The sequence below is a fragment of the Odocoileus virginianus genome, chromosome 7 (genome assembly GCF_023699985.2).
Source record: "Odocoileus virginianus isolate 20LAN1187 ecotype Illinois chromosome 7, Ovbor_1.2, whole genome shotgun sequence".
Taxonomy (NCBI): Eukaryota; Metazoa; Chordata; class Mammalia; order Artiodactyla; family Cervidae; genus Odocoileus; species Odocoileus virginianus.
In genome coordinates this window covers 27,948,962-27,976,552 of record NC_069680.1, presented here as the reverse complement: position 1 = coordinate 27,976,552, position 27,591 = coordinate 27,948,962, and the positions used below count along the sequence as shown (strand labels likewise).

Genomic DNA, 27,591 nt, shown 5'->3' with positions numbered 1-27,591 from the left:
GCCTCCATTGTATGCTGCAGTCACTCAACTTGGTCACCCTATGAAAAACAAAGGCACTGTAGATAATATGTAGACAAATGGTGATGGCTCTGTGACAGTAAAACTTTACTGACAAAAAGTAAAGGCCATAATTTGCAGGCCTCTGGTCTTACTCATCGATGGACAGCTGAGGTAGCTGGGAAATTCTTATATTTATATGAAATGCTTAAACAATAACTTGCACTGGGCCTATTTTTTTATTTTTATTTTTTATTTATTTATTTTTTTTATGTTCGGAAAACATTCATGGACTATTACACATCTTCTGTGTGTATGTGTATATGCGCATGCACAATCATTACATGGAACTGTTTTTTTTTTTTTTTTATGTCTGGGAAACCAGGAACCTGCCCACACTCGTTGGGCTTAAAGTGTGAGAATGACCTAACTGGTCAACTTGTTAATGCAAGTTTGTGTGCCTGATGCTCAGTGAGGCCAGGCAAAGTGAAATGCTGGAGTTGGGACCAGGGAAAGGTTTATTGCAGGGCCATACAAGGAGATGGGTGGCTTCAACCTAAGAACCTCTGAGCCCCCCAAAGGGTTTCAGCAAAGCACCTTTAAAAGTCAGGTGAGGGATGGGGGTTGCAGGGTTTGTGATCAGACTGTGTACAATTCTCTGATTGGCTGATGGCAAGGTAGCAGATCTCTGATTGGCTGATGGTGAGGTAGCAGGTCTCTGGCTGATGGTGAGGTAGCCGTCATGTGTGGATGTGAGAGTTGGACCATAAAGAAAGCTGAGCGCCAAAGAATTGATGCTTTTGAACTATGGTGCTGGAGAAGACTCTTGAGAGGCTCTTGGACTGCAAGGAGATCCAACCAGTCCATCCTAAAGGAAATCAGTCCTGAATATTCATTGAAAGAACTGATGTTGAAGCTGAAACTCCAATACTTTGGCAACCTGACGTGAAGAACTTACTCATTTGAAAAGACCTTGATGCTGGCAAAGATTGAAGGTGGGAGGAGAAGGGGACAACAGAGGATGAGATCGTTGGATGGCATCACCTACTCAATGGAAATGAGTAGGGAGTTGGTGATGGACAGGGAGGCCTGGTGTGCTGCAGTTCATGGGGTCCCAAAGAGTTGGACATGACTGAGCGACTGAATTGAAGTGGCGTAGCAGATCTCTGATTGGCTGATGGTGAGGTAGCAGGGTGGTGTCTCAGGGGTGAACATTATCAGTCCTTAGGCTCCAGGACACAGGCCTGGGGCTCTGCTCTTGGTGGTCAAGTAGTTAACATCTTCCGTTTGTTGGAGAGGGGGAGGTTTTTTTCATCTGCAAAACAACTCAGGAAAGGTGCATCAAATCATGTTATCTAGGTATTCATATTTCAGAGGGTCAGGGAAGGCGGTCTTCCTCCCATCCCCCAATCCCACCCCTGCCCCCAAGGCCCCATGGGGTCCTGCTACCATAGGTGTTTCCTCCCTAAAGTCTGAGAGAATCTCAGAGTTACCACCTCGATAGTAAGAGCATCCTCCGGGGCTCTAGGAAATCCCGTCCTCTGACCAGCGCAGGACTTCCTCGCACAGGACAGGAGCCTGACTGCCAGCGGCTGCGTGCAGGGGGTCATTCTCTCTCAGTAAGTGTCAGCTGTGGCCAGGGGTGGGGCCTCACCCACATAGGTGCCCACCCCTCTGCATTGCCCCACGGGAGGGAGGGTCCGGCTTGGAAGTCCCAGAGGTTGGCAGTGACCATGCTATTGACTGGTGCTAAGCCTTCAGTTTCCCCTGGGACTTTGGTATTGTCCTGATAGATACTGTATCTCACAAATTCGTCCAACACACTCATTAATTCATACAAGAAAGGAAACATGGCCAAGAGTGACAGCCAATATTTGTGAGAATGAAATAAGGGCAGAGGGGCGTATCCCCTTGGGGATATGGCCATAGCAACCTCCACCCCACCCCCATTGTTGCCCATAGCCTGGGCTGGCATCTCAAGGGAGTACAGTGACAAGTGGCTGACAACAAAGTTTTCCTTTTGGGTAAAGTTGACCGAGGATGTAGATAGCAAATAGAATTTTATATTTCCTCAAAATTTCAACCACAGTCTTCCCCACCCTCTCATGCTTGCCAAAATATATACTTAAAAATCAAGCATAGTTTTTTTTAACAAAGTCATTGGTTTTCTTTATTCAAAATCTATTCAGACATTGAAGAGAAAATACGAAGATACCACTTGTCTTCAAATGACTCGCTCCTCCCAATGGGTTTGAAGGAGGGCTGTGTGGTCTTTTACTCAACATGGGTTGGTTTGGTTTTTAGCAGCATTGGAAATGGCTGTGAATGTTTAAGTGGCCCAGACCTGAACACCCAGCAGGTGCAAACTAAATGATTATTGAAGACTTGCAAAGGGAGAGAAAATGAATCTTGTAGATGAATATGGCTTCAAGTCATGGTTCAAGTCATGGTCTGTGTGCAGGTTGGAAAAGAATTTCCAGACATGGGCAGAATGAGAGGAGAATAGAGTTTTTTAAAGTGGGAGATGCTGTTAGAACTGTGGGCTGGCTCCAGGGAGAGCCTGTCCCTTTCGCAGGCTAGTAGCAAATTTTTATAACCTCAAGACAGAGAAAATTCCTGCTGGAACGGGGGCATTAGGTGACTGGTTAAGATGCTATAAGATGGGTAATAGGGTGGATATTTTACCTAATATGGGGTCAGGGAACTGGTCAGTTTCTATCCAGAGACTCATGGCAACAGTTGCTATGGGGCTTGGTCAGTTCCAGAGATTTTTGCCCTGTGACCTTGATACAGGGCTCCACACCTGTGGCCTTGGCAGTGGGCTCCACAGTTGATGCCACTGCTCCAGGTCTCTCCTTTTTGCCACTTCCCCTTGAAAATTTAGTCAAGTGAAGTGAAAGTCACTCAGTTGTGTCTGACTCTTTGTGATCCCATGGACTGCATAGTTGATGAAATTCTCCAAGCCAGCATACTGGAGTGGGTAGCCTTTCCCTTCTCCAGGGGATCTTCCCAATCCAGAGATCGAACCCAGGGAGAAATATCAAATTATTGTACTTTCAAAACACAGTGTAGTGAAGCAGAAAAAAATTTTTTTTCCATTTATGGAAGAGAAAAACTATACAGTTTTAGTTAGTTATCCCAGGGACCAATTTGGGGAAATTAAACAGAATCTTATGAGGGACTTTAATAAGGTCAGACATCTCACTTTTATAGATGACTGACTTATTTGGTTTAAGAAAAAAACAGCAAAGATTCAGCTAGTAGTTTTCCAGAAAGAATGATGATTATTTGCAGTGAATACAGTGGTTTCTATTAATTCTTCCTTGTTCTTGGCTGTGATGCTTTATGACAAAATGTATGCACAGAAAGTGAAAAGTGAAGGTCCTTGGTTGACTTTTGTGCATGCAAGGCTAGCTGTGGGGGAAAAAGTGTACCATAACAGGAGAAGATAGTTGATACATTTTCATTTAATTCATCCACTGAACAAATAAATACTTAGTATCTATAACTGATTACTGGAAGGATCACCCCTTTTCCATATAAATAAAGTAAGTAAACTGTTAGTCACCGAGTCATGTCCTGCTCTTTGCAACCCCATGGAGTGTAGCCTGCCAGGTTCCTCTGTCCATGGAATTCTCCAGGCAAGAATACTGGAGTGGGTTGCCATGCCTATCTCCAGGGGATCTTCCCAATCCAGGGATCAAACCCGGGTCTCCCACATTATAGGTGGATGCTTTACCTTCTGAGCCACCGGGGAAGTCCATGCATTGATGCTAAAACCCAGCACAGCTGAATGATTTGCAAAAGATTGAAGTTCATCAGGGAACTTGCATTCTCTTCCTACCCTGGTTAAAAGGCACAGGACCCCATAATCAGTTGTACTATTCTCAGTCCTTTTGTTTTATTTTATTTTGTTCTGTTTTATTTTAGAACCCCTGTGGGTGGGTACTAAGAGCAGGAGAAAGACAGTGCATCATTCCCAAGTCCAAAAGTCCTGTGAATTTCACTTATCTGTTAGAAAAGGATGACAGTTTAGATGTGCTCACAGTAAGCCCTTTGCCTCTGAGAGAAGACTTCAGCTCCCACCTGATGAGTGAAGCACCCATAAATAAAAATGTCATTTCCCCAGAGAGGGAAATCAAATTATGAATTCAGAAATTCATAGTCATCTGTTTTTATTGTTGCCTAATGCTTTTAGATCTGCGCAGGCCCTGCAGAAAATCAGCTCTGAAACTGCATAATTAGGACATCTTTCATAGTCATAAATGCTAATCCCACTGGAGAACAGATTAAGAATTCATAGGCATAAATTCCTGGCACCAGGTATCTGAAGTTTCTTTTCTTTCTGAATAATTCATTATTTAAATACTTCACTGTGCATCTTATACAATCCTACATGTTGTATCAGGGGCAAGGGAGAAACATTAGCTCCACATATATTTCAACACTAAATACACTCAAGGCTTATTTATGTTGATTTGGTGTCATTGGATTGCAACTGCTAACAATGGTACAGCTTTTTAGTTAGTAGCCCCAGGGGCCAATTTGGGGAAATGAAGTAGGATCTACTGCAGGACATTAATAAGGTCAGAGATCTAGCTTTTATAGATGACTGAGTTACTTGGTTTAAGAAGGAAAAAAAATCAGCTAAAGGTTCAGGTAGTTGTCTTCCAGAAAGAGTGATGATTATTTGCAGTTAATGCTTTCCCATTCGTGGCCGTGACATTTTATGGCAAAATGTGTGCACGGAAAGTGAAAAGTGAAGGCCTGTGGTTGTTTTTGTCCTTGCAAGGCTGGGCATGGTGGTTCAGCAGCCCAGCAGGCATCTTCAAGACTGCAATACCCTTCTTCCTTGAGGGCTTAGGGTCTCCATCAGCTGGTGCAGACCTCCTCATTGGAAGCACTCCCTGTGCTGTGGGGACCTGCTCATCTGGTGACCGTCGCACTGCGGGGCAGTGGACTCTCTGGAAGCAAGGTGTCCTCTCATCTTTGAGTCTCTGCCGCCTGCACAGCACCTGGCAAGAAGAAGCATGTCACGTGTGTTTGTTTAATAACATAATGGGTATTCAAGGACTAGCCCAAACTCCGTTGGTTGCAACTGATAGAAATTCAAACAGTTTAAACCTAAAGGAGAAAGTGGGCTTCCCTGGCGGCGCAGTGGTAAGGAATCTGCCTGCAAATGCAGGAGATGCGGGTTCAATCCCTGGGTCTGGAAGATCCTCTGGGAAAAGGAATGGCAACCCACTCCAGTATTCTTGCCTGGAGAATCCCATGGATGGAGGAGTCTGGCGGCCTACCATCCATGGGGTCGCACAGAGTCAGACACGACGTAGTGACTAAACAAAAAGGAGAAAGTGGTGCTGAGTCCTGCCCGAAGGCCACAGAAGTGAAGCCCAGAAGCAAGGTCGCCTCCAAAGCTAATAGAGCCCCTTTGTCCATTACCCAAAGCCCCTGATCATCACTAACAAGCTTCCTGAACCGAAACTAGGCAAAGAGACGTGCTACAGTACTCACCCTATAGCACCCTAACCAATCAGCTAACGCCTATCTTCCAGCAGGAATTTTCTTTGTCTTGAGGCTATAAAAATTAGCTACTAACTCACAAAAACTCAGCTCTCCCTAGTCTGTCAGGAGTTGTCAGCTCACCACGTTCTCAGTGCCCACTCTGTCTCTACTCTTTGTTCTTAATAAACACTCCTTTTCACTGTACTCTCCGTCTGGAAATTCTTTTCCAACCGGTGCTTGGACTGCCTCAGTAAGTAATGCAAGGATACTAAAGAGAAAGTATGCTTTTCTTTTTCTTTTATTTTTTTTTAAATCAATTTATTTATTTCAATTGGAGAAAGCATAATTTTCTAACATGAGCCGACAGGCAGAGAAGGTGGTGACTAGTATCCCAAGGACCACCTTCCCCAAGCTAGAATTCGGGTTTCTTTCTTTTTTTTTTTTCTTTTTTCTTTTTCCTTTTTTCTTTTTTTTTCCATTTATTTTTATTAGTTGGAGGCTAATTACTTTACAACATTGCAGTGGTTTTTGTCATACATTGAAATGAATTAGCCATGGATTTACATGTATTCCCCATCCCGGGTTTCTTTCTTACTAAAAGGGAGGGAAAGGGGTTGGTTGCTGAAACCTCTCTGGAGCCAGAGTCCTTTGTTCTCACAGCTGTCCAGGGAGGTCACAAGGTTACTATAAACCTCTAATAAGGCAACGCTATTCTCCCTTATGCAGCTTTTTATCTCTGTGTGAATGGAAAGGTGTCACACCCTTGAAGGTCAGAGCCTTGGGAATGGGCCCTTCTGTTAGTTTCAGGCCAGAGGCAATCAATTCTTAACTTTCAGCAAAAGCAACAGAATGCAAAGGTTAAAGTAAAAGAAGCAGATCTGATACAGATTGAGATTTGTTCTTCCTTATGGGAATAACTGTGTAACATAGTTTGGGGAGAAAACACTTAACTATTCTTTGGAAGTGTTGCCTCGTGTGACTCTATTGGAAGTTACTGTCTCACCATTTTGCTACCAGATCCTCCCAACAACTCTGTGAAGGGCAGGTCTTATTATTTCAAGTTTCCTGGTGGGGAAAATGAGGCTCTGGGTAGTGAGAGAATTCCCAGGGTTGTGAGGGAACTGGAGCCCTCAGCTAAGCCAGGACATCCCCCCGAGTGGCTCCCAGGGCGTCCTACCCGAGCTCCAAGTCCCTGATGCCCGCTTTAGCCTTCGCTGCCTCTGTGCTGACTTCTCTTTTTCACTTGAATGCGTTCCTTATCTTTTCCAGGGCTGAGGTCACCCTTTGTGTCAGTAGGAGTCTGTTCTTGTTCCTCTCAGTCCTGGCAAGAAAAAGCAGGAATTCTAAAAATCGGCAATTATCCCTCCTGGTTCCTTTGTACAGTGCCCGGTAAATAATTTATTTGGATCGAGGGACTGGAGACTGAAAACATATATTGGATCTCACTGCAACCGGGTGGATTCTATGTTCAGAACTTGAGTGCAGTGGGAAAAAGAAGTGTGTCTTTAAAATCAGAGGAAATTTTGAGTGACCTGAGAACACAGGTGAAAGTGCTGGAGACGGGCCGGACAGCATCAAAAAGAAGTATTTTCATGGCACATAAAGGTCACCCTCAATGTTCCCACGTGCAGACCCTACGTGCTTTACGGCTGGGGTTTGCAAACAACGCAGTCTGGAACTGGAAAACTCCGGGAGAGGTCTGAGCTCGGGCACTTCCCAAGTGCCTCCTGCTGCACTCGATACCTGGATGAAACAAAGAAAATTGTGTTTGCCAGGCTCACTCTCTGAGAAACAAGATTCCGCGTATCATGCAGCAGTCTGGAATTCCTACAAAAACTCATCAGAAAGGGTATGTGGCCCGGCATACGGACACAGTCGTCTACCCGACTTTTCAGATCAAAACGTTTAGTACAGAGTTGAAAAACCATGTGATGGTCATGGATTTTGTGAAGAGGAACTGGTTTCCCTCCCAGAGAAGAGCCAAAGTTTGTATCATTCATATGTATCAAGGCCTGAAGACAGCTGAGCAGACAGCCAGCAGATATGAGGTAAGACTGAATTGGGGCTCACACCTTATTCCGAGAAATGGAGTGCTGCTCTTCAGACAGCTCAGATGTTCTATCTGGTCTGATAAATTAATCATCGGTTTAGTTTTTCTCAAAGGATTTGGAAAAGACTTTCTCATCTCTTAATTTATTTCAGTTTTTGAAATATGAGGTGGGGGGCGGTGGTGGAATTGGATAACTGGAATTTACACATTACACACGTCTGCCCTTACAAACATTTAATAGTGCTCCAAAGAGCTGGATAATTTGTATCCACATTTAGAAACTGTAGTATATTTCTGGGAGTTAAATTTTCTTAGCTCTGTGTATTTGCAATCATCTGTCTTTAAAAACAAATTCCCATTTGTTTCCTGATGCATTTTGCAGGAGATTATCTATGCCTTGCTTTGATCAAGTTAACATAGAATGATATAAGTTACTCTAGTAAGAATGGGCTTTTATTTTTCGATAGTGAGATCTTGTTTTTAAACAGGAACTACTTTTTTGGGAGAAAAAAGGAGAACTTGGGAGATTGAGAATGTCACAGTTAGATAAACACATTACTCTGAAGCATATTTGTATTCTGTAACTAGAATAAGCCACAAGCAGTTATCCTCCAGGAGGTAAACACACACGAAATCTGATCAGGTCTTTATTGTACATGGAATAAATTATGAATGACATTGTAATTGATTCCCATATAGCTCACTTACCCATCCCTTTTGATAAATGTAACATGCAAATGGCTAATGTTTTATGAAGAGGTAACCTTTCTGAATACTGATGCTGTTGTTAGGAAAGGCTTCCCATGAATGCTGGCAAAACCCCTAGCTCTTTTGTTCCCCACACTGGGCTTCCTTCTTCCAGGGCAATGTCAGAACCTGTTCTGCTGGGTTCAGGGCTGGCTTCTCCCAGTGCCAGCCCCAGGATTGTGAATTTCCATGTTCACCACAGAGATATAAAGGCCACAAAAATAATGGTGTTAATTAAATTCAGTAATAGTTGTTCATTAGTTCATTGCCCAATCAACCAGAGCAAAAGGTGTGCAATTAGAATATAATTGAAGGAAACCAGAGATGTTATTATTCACAAATAATTAATCAGATGGGGACAGAATTTTATCATTGTGTAGTTTTCACTGAGGTTATTTTTCAGTCCTCTGGAGAGAGAGAAAAACTTGTTGAATTATATCAGCTTGCATTTTTAAAAAGTGTTCATGGGTCCATTTTAAATCCTCAATGGCAAAGAGCAGCTCCTGTGTCCTCAATTTATTTTGTATGCATAAAACTTTGTTTATTTCTTTAGCAACATTGAAGGTAACAGTGTGAAAAACTGCATCTTCGTAGAAGATTGTAAAAAACATCTATTATACTGACAGCCGCAGGTACAGCATTTTTGCGTGACTCAACTCTGCTCCAACCCCCATTTCCAAATACAGCCAACAATTGAGGCTGTGTGCGGCTGCTTGAAAGTAACCTGGAGTCTCAAGTCTTATGTTAAAGTGAGTCTGAGACCCACAGCAATCAGGTCAACTGAACTCTCCTCACTATGTCTGTGATGTGAAAGGTGGCCCAGGCAGGTCCTGCTTCCTCTGCTCAAGCGCAGGCCAAGTTTGAACACTCAGACAGGATCTGAGCCTCTGATCCCCTGAATTCCAAGCTCTGTTCTTTCAGTAGCAAACATTTCAGCTTAAAATATTCCACATCCATTGAACTGTTCTTTCTGTTATTCCCACTGGGGAACGGCAGCACCATTTAGGTTAGGAAACCCAGCAAGAAGGCAACTTCCTGGCTCACTTCTCAAGCTGAACTGACGAGAGCCCAATTAACAGCCTCTGGGTTCGGTTAGACTTGGCCCAGTGACCCCTTCTCTCTCAAAGGCTCCAAGGCCATTGGTTAACCTGCCAGGGCTTTAACCATAAAGTACCTGATGGGGCGAAAAATGAGCCTGGTCAGTGGGATGAACTCTCAATGCACAAAGGTGCTGGATTAAAGAAACTGGCTGCCTCTCCAGGAAAAGTGAGTTTGGGAGATTTTGCTTCTGCAAAAACCTTATGGATTTCAGGTCTTTCCCAGGAGGACCTGCAGATCTATTTGAGCTGAGTTTAAGGTCTAAGGCTGGCATTTTTCTAAAACTATCACCTTAGTTCTGAGTTGTGTTAACACTTGGAGATACTGCCTTTCATCTGAGAGGCAGTGACCCAACTTAACTCTGGCCCCAGGATGGTCCAGCCACACTCATTCCCTGTCTGAAGCTACCTTTTAATAGGAACAGCAAGCAGATGTGTTGTGCTGAAAGGCAGAGAGGATTGGAAGCAGATGGTGGTGAGGAAGCTGAAGACCCTGGTCTTCATGTTTGTAAAGCCGCGATCCCCGCTGACTCCAGCAATGCCCCAAACTATTAAAAGTGCAGTATGTTCAGGACCTTTGTCCTTCTGCAAACGTACTTGATAAATTTTGGACATCAGAATAACTGTAACTGGGCAAGGAAGTGAATGTGCATTTGAATTCTGGTTGCTGTCAACATTGCAAGTGTGGCCACCTTCCGAGATTTGCTATGAAGTGCCCTGTGCACGGTTTCCCTGATGTCAGGAAGGGAAGCCATGTAGAATTCAGAGATGCGTTCATGTCTCCCAGTGTCGGAATGTGAGGTGGCATCTGTTGATACTTGAAACCTTTCTAATGGTAGGCACAGGCCAGGACATGCCAGCCACATCTCACCCATCTGTCTTCCTGCAGGTGACAGTTTCTGATGCCTTTAATCATTAGATGGACCAGGGAAAGTTTCTGCGTTTGGTGGTCACCATCTGGCCATGCTTCTTGACATTTCCTCAAACCTCTGGCATTTCCACCTCTTCTTCCTATTCATCCTTTTGTGGGGGGGGGGGGGGAGGAAACGGGCTGCTGTGGTGTTCAATTCCAACTGAATATAAGCACTGTGTCAAAATTTCATCATTTTTTTATTTTACTGACTTTTTGCACATATTTAACTACATTTTGATGAGCTTAGATGTATGCACACATCCGTGATACAATCACTGCAACCAAGATACTAAGCACACCCATTGCTGCTAAAGATTTCCTTATGTTCTTTGTGTTGCTTCTTCTGTTTGTTTTTTGGCGGTAGGAGCATCATGAAATCTATTTCCTTAACATATTTTGAAGTAACAGTGTCATATTATTAAGTATAGGCATTGTGTCATATAGGAAAGTGCTAGAACTTATTCATTTTGCATAACTGAAGTTTTATGTTTTATGAGTAGCATTCCACATTTGTCCTCGCCTAGGTTCTGGCAACCATTGTTCTATTTTCTGTTTCCATGAATTTGCCTGGTTTGGATACTTCAGTTAGTGGAATCTTGCAGGGCAAACCATGCCATTTGTCCTGCTGTGACTGGTTTATTTCACTTCGCACAATGTCTTCTAGTTTTATTTATGTTGTCACAAATGGTAGAATTGTCTTCTTTTTTAAGGCTGAATAATATTCTAGTATCTATGTATTAGGGCTTCCCAGGTGATGCTAGTAGTAAAGAACCTGTCTGCCAATGCAGAAGACATAAGAGATACAGGTTCAATCCCTGGGTCAGGAAGATTCCCTTCAGGAGAGCTTGGCAACCCACTCCAGTATTCTTGCCTGGAGAATCCCCATGGACAGAGGAGCCTGGTGGGCTACAGTCTACAAGGTCGCAAAGAGTCAAACAGGATTGAAGCGACTTAGCACAAATATTCGCAGGTATGTATTACATTCTCTTTATCTGGTTATCTGTCAGTGGATAATTGGATTGTTTTCTCTTGGTGAACTTTAAAAGCTACACATGCCGATGACCCAGCCAAGGCCCTTGTGACCTGAGTTTGCTGTTTATGTGTGTCAAGTTTGCTGTATTCCTTCAAAAAGCATTAAACTTGATTCTGACGTGAGGTTATGTTACTTGAAAACACTTTGATCCTTTTGAGCCTTACTTTTTGGCAGACTTTCGTCAGGGCAATTCTTCTCAATCACGGATGATTTTACTCCCCAGAGGATATCTGGTGATGTCTGCAGACATTCAGACATTTCTGGTTTTCACAGTGCAGGAAAGATGTTCCCGGTACTTACTGGGTAGAGGCCAGGGATGCTGTCAAATATCCTACAGTTCCCAAGACAGTCCCCTGACCCCAGAACAATGAAATGCTCATCCTGAAATGTCCTCACTGTGGAGGCTGAGAAACCCTGGTCTTGGGCTAATTCAGCCCCACTATTTATTAAAATTTTATTTGATCTAAGTATAGTTGATTTACAATGTTGTTTTAATTTTTGCTGTACAAAAAAGTGATTCAGTTATATATAGATGTATAATATTCTTTTTCATATTTATTTCCACTATGGTTTATCACAAGATGTTGAATATAGTTCCCTGTGCTATATAGTAGGACCTTATTTTTCATCCATCCTGTATATAACAGTTTGCATCTGCTAATTCCAAACTGCCAGTTTACCTTCTCCCACTACCCATCCCCCTTGGCAATCAGAAATCTGTTCTCTGCATTCCTGAGTCTATTTCTGTTTTATAGATAAATTCATTTGTGTCATATTTTAGATTCCATATAGAAGATGTATCATCTGACCTCACTTAGTATAATAATCTCTAGGTCCATCCATGTGGCTGCAAATGTCATTATTTTCATTCTTTTTTATGCATGAATATTATTCTGTAGTTATTTTTGCCACATCTTTATCTATTCACCTATCAGTGGACACTTAGGTGGCTTCCATGTCTTGACTGTCATAAATAGAGCTGCTATGAACATAGGGGTGCATATCTTTTTGAATTATAGTACTGTCTGGATAATGTGAAGTCAAGTGGACCTTAGGAAGCATCATGATGAACAAAGCTAGTGGAGGTGATAGAATTCCAGCTGAGCTATTTCAAATCCTAAAAGATGATGCTATTAAAGTGCTGCAGTCAGTATGCCAGCAAATTTGGAAAACTCAGAAGTGGCCACAGGACAGGAAAAGGTCAGTTTTCATTCCAATCCAAAAGAAAGGCAATGCCAAAGAATGTTCAAACTACCACACAATTGCACTCATCACACATGCTGGCAAAGTAATGCTCGAAATTCTCCACACAATTGCACTCATCGCACATGCTGGCAAAGTAATGCTCGAAATTCTCCACACTAAGCTTCAATAGCTTATGGACTGAGAACTTCTAGATGTTCAAGCTGGATTTAGAAAAGGCAGAGGAATCCGAGATCAAGTTGCCAACATCTGTTGGATCACAGAAAAAGCAAGAGAATTTCAGAAAAACATCTAATTCTGCTTTATTGACGACACCAAAGCCTTTGACTGTGTGGATCACAACAAACTGTGAAAAATTCTTCAAGAGATGGGAATACCAGACCATCTTATCTACCTCCTGAGAATTCTGTATGCAGGTCAAGAAACAACAGTTAAAAAAAAAAAAAAGAAACAACAGTTAGAACCAGACACGGAACAACAGACTGGTTCCAAATGGACAAAGGAGTATGACAAGGCTGTATATTGTCACTTTGCTTATTTAACTTATATGCAGAGTACATCATGCTAAATGCCTGGCTGGATGAAGCACAGACTGGAGAAATATCAGGAGAAATGCCAGGAGAAATATCAATAACCTCAGATATGCGGATGACACCACCCTTATGGAATAAAGTGAAGAGGAACCAAAGAGCCTCTTGATGGAGGCGAAAGAGGAGAGTGAAAAAGCTGGCTTAAAACTCAACAATCAAAAAATGAAGATCATGGCATCCAGTTCCATTACTTCATGGCAAATAGATGAGGGAACAATGGAAGCAGTGAGAGACTTTATTTTCTTGGCCTCCAGCATCACTGCAGATGGTGACTGCAGCCATGAAATTAAAAGATGCTTGCTTCTTGGAAGAAAAGCTATGACAAACCTAGACAGCATATTATAAAGCAGAGACATTACTTTGTCAACAAAGGTCATCTAGTCAAAGCTATGGTTTTTCTAGTAATCACGTATGGATGTGAGAATTGGACCATAAAGAAGTCTGAGTGCTAACAAATTGATGCTCTTGTACTGTGGTATTGAAGAAGATTCTTGAGAGTCCCTTGGATTGCAAGGAGATCCAACCAGTCAATCCTAAAGGAAATCAATTCTGAATATTCATTGGAAGGACTGATGCTGAAGCTTCAATACTTCAGCCACCTGATGTGAAGGACTGACTCCTTGGAAAAGACCCAGATGCTTGGAAAGATTGAAGGCAGGAGGAGAAGGGGATGACAGAAGATGAGATGGTTGGATGGCATCACTGACTTCATGAACATGAGTTTGAGTGGGCTCTGGGAGTTGGTGATGGACTGGGAAGTCTGGAGTGCTGCAGTCCATGGGGTTGCAAGGAGTCAGAGGTGACTGAGCGACTGAAGTAAAAGTAGAATTGCTGGATCATAAGGCAACTCTATTTTTAGTTTTTTTGAGGAAGCTCCATACTGTTTTTCATAGTTCAGCCCCACTATTAAGGCCTGCTCCTTGTGAGTTCAGTTCAGTCGCTCAGTTGTGTCTGACTCTTTACATCCCCATGGACTGCAGCACGCCAGGCTTCCCTGTCCATCACCAATTCCCAGAGCCTGCTCAAACTCATGTCCATCCAGTCTGTGATGCCATCCAACCATCTCATCCTCTGTTGTCCCCTTCTTTTCCTGCCTTCAATCTTTACCAGCATCAGGGTCTTTTCCCATGAGTGAGTTCTTTGCATCTTGTGGCCAAAGTATTGGAGTTTCAGCTTCCACGTAAGTCCTTCCAATGAATATTCAGGGTGGCTTTCCTTTAGGATTGACTGCTTTGAACTCCTTGCAGTCCAAGGGGCACTCAAGAGTCTTCTCCAACACCACAGTTCAGCACCACAGTTCTCAGCACCACAGGTCACAGTTCTCCAACGCCACTTGATGCCCCATGTTTGTGATATCTTGCTACCAGGGCCAATGGGAACAGGAACTGTTTCCAGCTCTGAGTGAGCTCCTGTAAGTGTCTGGCAGGCCACTGTCTAGTAGTTCTCTTCCTGTTTTCAGGTACGTTTCCCTGCGTGTGTGCTTGCATGCTCAGTTGCTAAGTTGTGTCAGACTCTTGTGACCCCATGGACTGTAGCGCTTCAGGCTCCTCTGTCCATGGGATTCTTCAGGCAGAAATATTGGAGTGGGTTCCCTTTTCCTTCTCCAGGGGATCTTTCCATCCCAGGGATTGAATTCACATCTCCTGCATCTCTTTAATTGGCAGACAGGTTCTTTTCCCACATGCAAGTCAATATTCAGCCAGAGACTGGCGGGCTCCTTTGCAGATTAATATACCTCTCTTTCCTTGCTGCTCTTCGGTATTTTACCGCACAAATTCGGCTACCTCGGCCTCTCTGAATCCTCACCTCTGCCTTCTCCACTCAGTGAGACGCCAGTCTCTCAAGTTTCCCCTTCCTGATACACAGCCTGGAAGATGCCTCTCTGTGGGGACAATCGTAGGGCTCACCTCTCTGGTTCCCCATCCCTCCAGGATTATAGCCCTACACTGTGTGTTTCCAGTGTCTGGAAACAGTTGCTTCATAGCTTTTGTCTGGTTGCTCCATCATGCTCAGTCAGTAGTAGACATGTCTGCCCGTGTGGTTATGATGTCCCTGGGGCTTCCCAGTGGTAAAGAACTGCCTGCCAGTGCAGGAGGTGCAGGAGACGTGGGCTCAGTCCCTAGGTTGGGGAGATTCTCTGGAGAAGGAAAAGGCAACCCACCCCAGTTATCTTGCCTGAAAAATCCCACGGACAGAGGAGCTGGGTGAGCTACAGTTCATGGGACCACAAAGAGTTTGACACAACTGAGCGTGCACACACACACACACACACACACACATAAACACACACACACACACACACACACACACACACACACACACACTGGAAGTTGAGAAACACCACTCTGGGCTTTGATGAACGTTTTTACTGTTGTTGAAAGGAGCCCTTAGGTAATATATAATAAAAACACTCAAGTTTTCAGTGCTCGAGCTACCAGAGAACTTTATTCAGGGAATAAAGAAGTCATTGAGACCTAATAAAGATGAAACCAACATTCCCTTTCTCCTCACAGTTGCCAAAAGGTGCAGAACAATGTACCTGTTTCCCAACCAAGCTGAAGAGACTTCCCCAGATCAGAGGCTTCTGAGTCTCACTTTTCTGCCTGAAGTCTTGTCCTCTGGGTGATGCTTTCCTGGGATGTGTTGGTGGTTCTGGCTGCAGGAAAGGTGCTGAGCCCTCCAGAATCAGGACTCAGAAGAGGACATTTTGCAAAGGACAATAAGTATTTCAATTCACTTTGCCACCCAATGAACAGGTCAGAATCCTGTGCCTCATGCCCAGGACTTGAGAGTGTAGTTGGTGATCCTTCTAGAATCTCCTAGAGGTTTCAGCCACTCACCCATTGACATTGGTTGGTAGCCTCTGTCCAGACGCAGGAGGGAATCCAAGAGGCAAAAGATGAAGTGACCACTCTTGGAAATCAGTGCTTCCACTGACTACTTTCTTCCCCTGCCTCCCTGCTCTTGCCAATGGGAGACTGGCCATGAGGGGGTGGGATCCTGAAGAGGCACAGAGGTCAGAGGTTGGAGATGAGTTTTGATAAGTCAGGAAGCATACCTGCTGACTGACATCTCCAAATTAACCGCACTGTGAGTTTTAGGAAAGGTGAAGAGCAGGTTGATCTGGAACATTTACAGCTGAACCTCACAAGACTGAGCTGACATCATTTTGGCCAACTTGCTGGGAAAAATATCAATAACCTCAGATACACCGATGACACCACCCATATGGCAGAAAGTGAGGAAGAACTAAAGAGCCTCTTGACAAAAGGCTACACACACACACACACACACACACACACACATATATCTATTATTTTGCAGATTCTTTCCCCTTATTACAAAATATTGAATATTGTTCCTATCCAAACTGTAGGTCCTTGTTGTTTATCTACTTTATATACACTAGTGTGTATATGTTAATCCCAAACTCCTAATTTGTCCCTCCCCTTTCCCTTCCCCTTTGGAAACCATAAATTCATTCTCTAAGTCTGTGAGTCTGTCTCTGTTTTGAAAATAAGTTCATCTGTATAATCTTTTTTTTTAGATTCTGCATGTAAGTGAAATCATATGGCATTTGTCTCTCTCTGTCTGACTTGCATCACTTCGTATGCTGAGCTCTAGCTCCATCCATGTTGGTGCGTCTTTTTTTTTTTAATGGCTTTTTAAATCTTCTTTATGGCTGAGTACAAAAATCTCTTTTTTTAAACTTGAAAACCAGGTGATTAGGATACAGGTCCGAAGCCTTGATCTGGAAGTTTCAGACCGATATTTTCCAACCACATGAGCCAAGGAGAAAGTGACAAAGAAAGCCATGTGAATTGCCTGTGTTGAGAAAGCTGATGTGAGGGGGGAGAGGGCGTGGGGGCGATACGATCAGAGGACAGTGTCTGGACCACTCTGTGCAAGGAGAGCTGAGATGGGGCTGGAACAAAGGGGACTGTGTTGGCTGGTCTCTGAATTGCCCCATTGATCCCCACCACAGCTGTGTGAGGCACACGAGCCCTGTTTTTACAAAGAGAAAATTTTGCGAGACCCAGGAAGTGATGCGCAGAGACACCGTCAGGAGCGGCCGAAGGAAGCTTTAGTTACATCAGCTCTGCCGTTGTGCTTCTTGCTTGGCGTTGGGGGCGAAGAGTGGCAAGCAGCCTTTTGTCGGGACAGCTAGCTGGGGCCCCCTGGAACGTCAGGGTGGGCCCTGGAGAAAGTGGGCTCTGCCCAAATCAGGTGGGAGGAGACATTAGAGAGCCCCCAGCTCTCCTTCTGCTTTGGGCAGCTCTTCTTCTTGTGGCTTTTCCACTAAGCACCTCCTTGCAGTTTGTAAGTCCCACGTGGGCTCATAGTGTCCTCTGGGAAGTGAAAGTCCCAGGTCCACTTCCTTCTCTAGTGGAGCAGATGGGCTAAAGGGGAGATACTGGGCTGGGTTGCTTTAAAAAGTATATCAGGCCTCCTGTGTGCCAGGAGCTGGGCTTGGTGCTGGGGACACAGAGGTCCGGACGGCAGCGCTGCTGTCCCTTCTCGTCCTCTGCTCAGGGAGGCAGCAGTCGGTGCCAAGTCGGGGGTCTACACGGACCCATAGACCAGAGAACTCCACGAGACCGCATGGGAAAGAGCGCTTTGGGTACGTTCTTCACAGAAGAGTGTGAGTTTCCCGTGACCCAAACGGAGCAGGAGAATCTGGGGTAAGAATGGAGAAAAGGAAGATGCTTCAGGCGGATGGGATGGCAATTTCTAGGCTGTGGAACAGGCAGGCAGAACCTAAACAAAACCCAGTCATCTCTTGAATTGCAGCTAGAATTTGCAGGAATTCCTGAAAGAAAGGAGCCAGGCAGAGAGAGAGCTCCTGAAATTTCCTTCGGGTTCCCTTGAGTTTGTGGCTGAGGACCAATCTGTGCTGTGAAATTCCACAAGGCCAAAGAACAACTGGCAAGGAAAGAACGTCCTGGGATGCTACCAGATGAACGGTGCTCAGAGCTCACTCAGGGCCACGGGTCACGGCTGTTCCCAGCCACCCAGAAGGCAGAGACCTCCCTGAGTGAATGGCAAGTTCAGTGGAGGTTCAGTGAGGGCCCTGCCTTAGAAGTCTGCTAAGTCAGCCCTGGAGGAAAGGCTATTTCTAGGCCTGTGTGTACTCAGTCGCTTCAGTTGTATCCAACTTTCTGTGGCCCCGTGGACTGTAGCCCACCAGGCTGCTCTGTCCATGAGACTCTCCAGGCAAGAATACTGGAGTGGGTTGCCATGCCTTCCTCCAGGGGATCTTTCTGACCCAGGGATGGAATTCGCAGCTCTTACATCTCCTGCGCTGGCAGGAAGGTTCCTTTACCACTCGTGCCACCTGGGAGGCCCCATTCCAGGTCCATCCTATAACAACTTAAACAGTCTAAAAAGAATCAAGCTGTTTTGCAAGCTGTTTAACTGCCTGCCAGAACAAAGTTTAACACTTATTAAAAGATTACAACAAAATCCATCAAGTAATAATAAAAAATTAAAAAAATCTGGCATCCAGATAAAGCTTTCTATGTATTCAAAGAAGCAGGAAAGTATGATTTAACCAGGGGAAATTATGATTAATAGAAGCAGATCCCTAAACAGATGGAGAGATGATGGAATAGCAATCAAGGACTTTTTAAAAAGCTCTTGTAAACACTATAAATATATTACCTACCCCTTTAAATTCAAGGATTTAAGGGCAGATACTACCATAAATGGTAAGAGAAATAGTTAACATAAAAATAAACCAAATAGAACTTATAGAGAAGAAAATAAAGTGATTCTTTAATAGTACCTGAAATGGAAGTTTTACTAGGTGGTATTAACAGGAAATTGGATTCTATAGAAGAAAAGATCAGTGAAATTTCTGATTGAACGCAAAGGAGAAAAAAGAGAGGGATTGATATCAAAACATCCAAGACCCATATAATTAGAATCTTAGAAAGAATAGGTATGGGGGTGAGGGTAGGGAAAAGTTTTGAAGAAATAATGGCTAAAAGTTTTCATAGTGTAGCGGAACTTATGTCAAAGCTTGGCTTGTCATGTGTGTCTTGTAATATGTAGGCCAGGTATACCTGGCAGTGGCCAGATCAGCAAGATTGGCCCATGTCATGTGAAATAGTATATATTTCAGTGTTTCCACCATGGTGCTCCGCAGCATTATCAGTCAGCGTTCTCCAGTCCGAGGAAGTTGTTTCTTTGTTTCCTTGTGCTCTGTATAAGTTAGCTGAGGAAATTGTTTATTTACGTATGATAGAAATAATACCAATTCCATGTAAGATCATATGTCGTTTCAGCTCTGATCGGCTATTCAGTTCTGTTCAGTCACACAGTTGTGTCTGATTCTTTGCAACCCCATGGACTGCTGCATACCAGACTTCCCTGTCCATCACCAACTCCTGGAGCTGACTCAAACTCCTGTCCATCGAGTTGGTGATGCCATCCAACCATCTCATCCTCTGTCATTCCTTTCTCCTCCCGCCTTCAATTTTTCCCAGCATGAGGGTCTTTTCTAAACAGTCAGTTCTTCACATCAGGTGGCCAAAGTATTGGAATTTCAGCTTCAGCATCAATCCTTCCAATGAATATTCAGGATTGATTTCCTCTAGGATTGACTGGTTTGATCTCCTTGATATGCAAGGGATTCTCAAGAGTCTTTCCAACACCACAATTCAAAAGCATCAATTCTTTGGTGCTCAGCCTTCTTTATGGTCAAACTCTCTCATCCATACATGACTACTGGAAAAACCATTTGACTAGACAGATCTTAGTCAGCTAAGTAATGTCTCTGTTTTTTAATATGCTGTCTAGGTTCGTCATTGCTTTTCTTCCAAGGAGCATCTTTTAATTTCATGGCTGCAGTCACCATCTGCAGTGATTTTGAAACCCAAGAAAATAAAGTCTGTCACTGTTTGCATTGTTTCCCCATGATATTCATTTTTTGAATGTTGAGTTTTAAGCCAGCTTTTTCACTCTGCTCTTTTGCCTTCCTCAAGAGGCCCTTTAGTTCCTCTATGCTTTCTTCCATAAGGATGGTGTCTTCTGCATATCTAAGGTTATTGATATTTCTCCCGGCAATTTTGATTCCAGCTTGTGTTTCATCCAGCCCAGCATTTCACATGATGTACTCTGCATATAAGTTAAATAAGCTGGGTAACAATATACAGCTTTGATGTACCCCTTTCCCAATTTGGAACAAGTCTGTTGTTCCACGTCTGGCTCTAACTGTTGCTTCTTGACCTCCATACAGATTTCTCAGGAGGCAGGTAAGGTGGTCTAGTATTCCTGGCTCAAACAATCTGGGCAGATACTATCTATGTTATTCTTCTATTGCTGCAGAGCAAATGATTACATACTTAGTACCTTAAAACAATACCTACTTATTATTTTACAGTTTTGGTCCCTCTGCTTAGGGTCTTTCCAGGCTGAATCAAGGTGTCAGATGAGGCTGTGATCATGTCTGTAGCTCAGAGGCCTCTTCCAAGATCCCTGGTTACTGTCAGAATTCAACTCCTTGTGGCTGTAGGACTGAAGTCCCCATTGTCTTGATGGGTCTTTGTTGGCACACTCAGCTCCCTGAAGTTGTCCTCAGGCCTTGTCATGTGCTTCTGGCCACAGGCAGTTCATAGCATGTTTGTTTGCTTCCTCAAGGTCAGAGGGACAGTCTCTACTGCTTTGAATCCCCCTGACTTCAATTTGGAATTCAAAAGTAGGACGTCAAGAAACACCTGGAGTAACAGGTAAATTTGGCCTTGGAGTATGGAATGAAGCAGGTCAAAGGCTAATAGAGTTTTGCCAAGAGAATGCACTGGTCATAGCAAACACCCTCTTTCAACAACACAAGAGAAGACTGCACATGTACATCATCAGATGGTCAATACTGAAATCAGATTGATTATATTCTTTGCAGCCAAAGATGGAGAAGCTCTATACAGTCAGCAAAAACAAGACTGGGAGCTGACTGTGGCTCAGATCATGAACTCCTTATTGCCAAATTCAGACTTAAATTGAAGAAAGTAGGGAAAACCACTAAACCATTCAGTATGACCTAAATCAAATCCCTTATGATTATACAGTGGAAGTGAGAAATAGATTTAAGGGACTAGATCTGGTAGACAGAGTGCCTGATGAACTATGGACGGAAGTTCGTGACATTGTACAGGAGACAGGGATTAAGACCATCCCCATGGAAAAGAAATGCTAAAAAGCAAAATGGCTGTCTGAGAAGGCCTTACAAATAACTGTGAAAAGAAGAGAAGCTAAAAGCAAAGGAGAAAGGGAAAGATATTCCCATTTGAATGCAGAGTTCCAAAGAATAGCAAGGAGAGATAACAAAGCCTTCCTCAGCGATCAATGCAAAGAAATAGAGGAAAACAACAGAATGGGAAAGACTAGAGATCTCCTCAAGAAAAGTAGAGATACTAAGGGAACATTTCAGGCAAAGATGGGTTCGATAAAGGACAGAAATGGCATGGACCTAACAGAAGCAGAAGATATTAAGAAGAGGTGGCAAGAATACACAGAAGAACTGTATAAAAAAGATTTTCATGGCCCAGGTAATCATGATGGTGTGATCACTCCCTCACCTCAGTAGGAGTTGAACTATTTCAAAACCTGAAAGATGATGCTGTGAAAGTGCTGCAATCAATATGCCAGCAAATTTGGAAAACTCAACAGTGGCCACAGGACTAGAAAAGATCAGATTTCATTTCAATCCAACGAAAGGCCATCCCAAAGAATGCTCAAACTACGGCACAATTGTACTCATCTTACACCCTAGTTAAGTAATGCTCAAAATTCTCCAAGCCAGGCTTCAGCAATACATGAACTGTGAACTTCTAGATGTTCAAGGTGGTTTTAGAAAAGGCAGAGGAACCAGAGATCAAATTACCAACATCCACTGGATCATCAAAAAAGCAAGAGAGTTCCAGAAAAACATCTATTTCTGGTTTATTGACTGTGCCAAAGCCTTTGACTGTGTGGATCACAATAAACTGTGGAAAATTCTGAAGGAGATGGGAATACCAGACCACCTGACCTGCCTCTTGAGAAACCTGTATGCAGGTCAGGAAGCAACAGTTAGAACTGGACATGGAACAACAGACTGGTTCCAAATAGGAAAAGGAGTACATGAAGGCTGTATATTGTCACCCTGCTTATTTAACTTATATGCAGAGTACATCATGAGAAATGCTGGGCTGGATGAAGCACACACTGGAATCAAGATTGCCAGGAGAAATGTCAATAACCTCAGATATGCAGATGACACCACCCTTATGGCAGAAAGTGAAGAGGAGCTAAAAAGCCTCTTGATGAAAGTGAAAGAGGAGAGTGAAAATGTTGGCTTAAAGCTCAGCATTCAGAAAACTAAGATCATGGCATCTGGTCCCATCACTTCATGGCAAATACATGGGGAAGCAGTGGAAACAGGGTCAGACTTTACTTTATTTTTGGGGCTCCAAAATCACTGCAGATGGTGACTGAAGCCATGAAATTAAAAGACGCTTACTCCTTGGAAGGAAAGTTATGACCAACCTAGATAGCATATTAAAAAGCAGAGACATTCCTTTGCCAACAAAGGTCCATCTAGTCAAGCCTATGGTTTTCCAGTGGTCATGTATGGATGTGAGAGTTGGACTGTGAAGAAAGCTGAGTGCTGAAGAATTGATGCTTTTGAACTGTGGTGTTGGAGAAGACTCTTGAGAGTCCCTTGGACTGCAAGGAGATCCAACCAGTCCATCCTAAAGGAGATCAGTCCTGGGTGTTCATTGGAAGGACTGATGCTGAAGCTGAAACTCCAATACTTTAACCACCTCATGTGAAGAGTTGACTCATTGGAAAAGACCCTGATGCTGGGAGGGATTGGGGGCAGGAGGAGAAGGGGATGACAGAGGATGAGATGGCTGGATGGCATCACCAACTCAATGGACATGAATTTGAGTAAACTCCAGGAGTTTGTGATGAACAGGGAGGCCTGGCACGCTGCGATTCATGGAGTCTCAAAGAGTTGGACATGACTGAGTGACTGAATTGAACTGAACTAACTGACTTCATTTAAGGACACATCTGATTAGGTCAGGTCTACCTAATATGATCTCTCTTGGGTTAGCTCCACAGCAACAGGTTAACAACCTCAACTGCCTCTCCAAGACCCTTTTGTGATATAACATAATTTAGTTGTAGCAAGGCTAGCCCATAGTGTTTACAGGTTCTGTTCACACTCAAAAGAAAGAGAACTTTCGGGGCATGTGAGTATTCTGCTTACCGTACTGTATTTAAAACCTTTGTATCTGTGCAAAGAGGGAAATCATAGGAACCCTGGAGTTGATGAAACACAGGTGTGAACCTCCATCTAGGCGCGTCATAAGAAAGGGAGTCCCTAATCTGTTCTAGCTCATGACTGTGCCCCTAGCAACAGGTCAGCCTTCAAGAAACATTGTGGAGTATGTGTGTGAATGAGTGAATGAATGAACAAAAGTGCACAAAGTGTGTTTTAACTGAAAACCTGAGGCCAGAGTGAATGATCATTGATGGCATCAGGCATGGAACACAGCATCCTCTGATTTGATATGTATGTTAGGCTCCCTTCCAGAGTCATTCATTTTTTACTGATCAGCAGACAGATGGATAGACAGACAGACATCAGCTCTAGTTTGCCAAAATGACGCTCCAAAATAGAGGTCAGTCCTACTCCCCTTTTCATTAATAAAATTCTGAATAGAGAAATTATTTAATTTCCTCTCCATGAGTCTAATTTATATCCCTTCTTCTTCCAGAGAAGACTTGGAGACAGCTCCAAAAAGGAGTGTCTTGGAAAATATCCAGAATTTAGAAATAATAATGTATCAGAGAAACAAACAGGGCTGAAGACAAAAATGAGAGCATGATTTTCTTAAAGCAGACAACAAGTTGTTTGCCATTCTGTACTGAGGACAAAAAGCCTCTTCCCAGAAAGCCACTGCAACCAGGGGCAAGGGGGTGGGCCCTACCCTGTGGAGAGTTCAGAGCCTCTGATCCAGCCCTCCATTGACAGAAAGCTCATGCAACTCAGGATTTCAGCCACAAATGTGCTCAGCTCCTAATGAGCTCTGGACAATGCTGCCTTCTCCAGTGTAGCTGCTTTGTGACACTCTATAGTTTCAGAGGAAGCCTGTTCAGTGGTGGTGGTTTAGGTGTGTGAAAGGGATCATATGTCAGTTAATGGACATAAGGAGGGGCCCAGGGTACACAGATGTGTGGGCTCAGAGTCATAGTTTGCACCTCACTGTTGATGTAATACCCAGGAAGGAAGCTTAGCTGTGATCCCATTGTGTGCATCCCACTGTGCCAGCCCTCAATCACAGGGAACAAAAATCTGAAGACATGGAATATTGTTCATTTGCCACATCATATCTGACTCATTGGGACTCCATGGACTGCAACACAGCAGGCCTCCCTATCCCTCACCATCTCCTGGAACTTGCTCAAACTCTTGTCGATCCAGTTGGTAATGCCATCCAACCATCTCGTCCTCTGTCGTCCTCTTCTCCCGCCTTCAATCTTTTCCAGCATCAGGGTCTTTTCAGATGAGTCAGTTCTTCGCATCAGGTGGCCAAAGTATTGCAGTTTCAGCTTCAGCATCAGTCCTTCCAATGAATATTCAGGACTGATTTCCTTTAGGATGGACTGTTTGGATCTCCTTGCAGTCCAGGAGTCTTCTCCAGCACAACAGTTCAAAAGTATCAATTCTTTGGCACTCTGCCTTCTTTATGGTCCAACTCTTACATCTGTACCTGATGGCTGGAAAGACCATAGCCTTGATTATATGGACCTTTGTCAGCAAAGTGATGTCTTTGCTTTTTAATACACTGTCTAGGTCTGTCATAGCTTTCCTTCCCAGAAGCAATTGTTTTATAATGCTATGGAATACTTCCACAATAAATGGCCCCACACTCATGTCCAGCTGTGTCATTTGTGGGGACCAGTTCAAAATGAATGAGTGGACCCCATGTTAAAAAATCTGGGGAAAATAGTCATTTAAGGTTCTAAAATATGTCTCTTTCCTTTCTTCCATGGTCTTTTTCTTGATTTGTTATGATGGTTTTTATTTGCTATTGAATGTTAGTCTAAGTAAAAACAATTAAAATTTTAAATTATTAGCATAAATTTTACTGTTCATCTTTGTATTATGTGATGCCAGTTTTAATACAAATACACACAAACACAAAAGCACTGACCTCATCTGTGAAATTATGGACTATAATTGTTATTAAATAAAAATGGTATCATTTATATTTTTTAATCTCATCCATGCATATATGTGTTCTTACTAGAACAATGGAAACTCTGCCGAAACCAATTCAGATTTTAATTTCATTCCTTGGTGTAATCATATTTTACCAACACTCTCTACTTCACTTTACTGATGAGTAAAGAAGGATGGAAAGGAAAGGGGACTGTGGTTGCCCATCTCTTCCTTTCCTTCTGGGCATTCTTTTCCACATAAGTGTGTGGCTAGTACAGGGCTGTAACAGAAGAAGAACAGATATGATAGTGCTAGTTTAGTTAGTTTAAGTTTAAGGGTGGGGGGAAGGGATAGTTAGGGGGTTTGGGGTGGACCTGTACATACCACTGTATTTAAGATGGATCACCAACAAGGACTTACTCTATAGCACATGGAACTCTGCTCGGTGTTATGTGGTAGCCTGGATGGGAGGGGAGTTTGGGAGAGAATGGATACATGTATATATATGGCTGAATACCTTCTCTGTCCACCTGAATTATCACAATGTGTTTGTTAATTAGCTGTACTTCCAACATGAAATAAAAAGTTCAAAAAAAAAAAAAGAAATTGGTAAGAGACCAGACAAGAAATTCAAGCAAGGCTTTATTGGGCCCCTGCTGCGGCAGTGGCAAATGAGAACAAGTATAAGGGCCCCTTGCTCAGTTCCTAAGGGGATGTGTGAGCCGATTCCTTGTATGGGGTGAGGGTAGTGGTGTGTCCAGGGGTCAGGCTGGTCCAGGAGGTTTGCCCATGCCTTTGGTGGTGTCCAGTGTAGTTGGCATGCACAGGACTCTGCTTTTGCTCCTAACTCTTCTGAAGGACTTCCTTGGTGGTTCAGGCAGTAAAGAACCAGCCTGCAATGCAGGAGATAGGGGTTAAATCCCTGGGTTGGGAAGAGCCCCTGGAGAAGGGTTGGAAACCCACTCCAGTATTCTTGCCTGGAGAACTCCATGGACAGAGGAGCCTGGCGGGCTATAGTCCGCAGGGTCAGAAAGAGTTGGACATGACTGAGCAACCAAATACTTCAAAACTAGCAATTGGAATTTCTGTCTTCTTGTATCTTATTGCCCATAATTTGCCTCGACACAGTTATTTCAGTCCCTTATAGTTTTTTCGTAGTTGGTTGCTTGAGGAGACATTTGTCCAGGTGCAGGCACGGCAGCAAATGGTCCCAGGCCCCAGTCTGTCTCAACAGAGTTGCTCGGTCATTTGTGTTTCTCAGAAACCCACAGAAGTCAGTCTGGTTCCAGTGGGGGCTGTCTGCCCTCTGCTTACTTGATCTTAGGGTAATTTGCTTACCTTGTATTCACTTTGGATCTCGTCACACTCCTACACGTTGCAGGTTCACCCAAATTCTGTGACCAAGGGGCACCTGGGCACCTTCTGTGAGTGGAGCAGCAAGGAAATCAGCACGCATGCACACAGGCATGATCTACTCGCCCACGAGGTTTATCCACAAAGCACAAGTTCACGGATGAAGGTATTTAAAGAACCAAGATGGCAATACCCAAAGCACAGGCCACGAAAGAAAAAAATGGGGAAGTTGGGCTGCGTCAACACAGAAAGCTGCGTGCATCCGAAGACCCCGTGGTCAGAGTGCGAGCGGCCCCCCTGCGCCGTGGCTGAACCCAAGGACCTTGTTCTGAGTGAGACAGGCAGGCACAGGGGGACATCACGTTGCTTGACTTCACTTCCCTGAGGCCCCTGGAGTGGTTACATTCACAAGACAGAAGGCAGGGTGCTGGAGGCCAGGGACTGGGTGGAACGGGGGATGGAAAACTACTGTTTAATGGGGACAGAGTTTCAGCCTGTGAAGACGGAAAAGCTCTGGAGAGGGAGAGAGGATGTGGTTGCACACGGTGTACGGTGTACGTACTTAATCTCACGGGCTTCACACTTCCAGTGGCAAATTTTATGTAGTGTATCTTATAGTTGTTGTTCAGTTGCTAAGTTGTGTCCAACTCTTTATAACCTCATGGACTGCAGCACACCAGGCTTCCCTGTCCTTCACTGTCTCCTTGCTCAAACTCACATCCATTGAATCAGTGATGCCATCCAGCCATCTCATCCTCTGTCACCCCCTTTTCCTCCTGCCCTCAATCTTTTTCAGCATCAGGGTCTTTTCCAATGAGGCAGCTCTTCTCATCAGGTGGCCAAAGTATTGTGTATATTATACAACAATTAAAAAATAATCCAAGATGGC

At 43.8% G+C, this 27,591-nt stretch overlaps 1 protein-coding gene across 11 annotated transcripts in view; it reads left to right on the top strand.

Annotated features, from left to right (window-relative positions):
• Positions 1 to 27,591, top strand: part of C7H10orf90 (chromosome 7 C10orf90 homolog) — a 384,378-nt gene that overhangs the window by 126,574 nt on the left and 230,213 nt on the right. For 7 of the 11 annotated variants that reach the window (XR_011488667.1, XR_011488668.1, XM_070470407.1 and 4 more), the window contains exon 2: positions 6,772 to 7,550. Coding sequence is in view for 8 of the 11 variants with exons in the window: in XM_070470407.1 (XP_070326508.1) it covers positions 7,311 to 7,550 (240 nt within the window). In the remaining 3 variants the exon portion in view is untranslated. Of the gene's footprint in view, positions 1 to 6,771; positions 7,551 to 10,642; positions 11,280 to 25,745; positions 26,869 to 27,591 lie in introns of those variants that run through there. The other 4 variants (XM_070470413.1, XM_070470412.1, XM_070470409.1 and 1 more) reach the window with 3 other exon arrangements.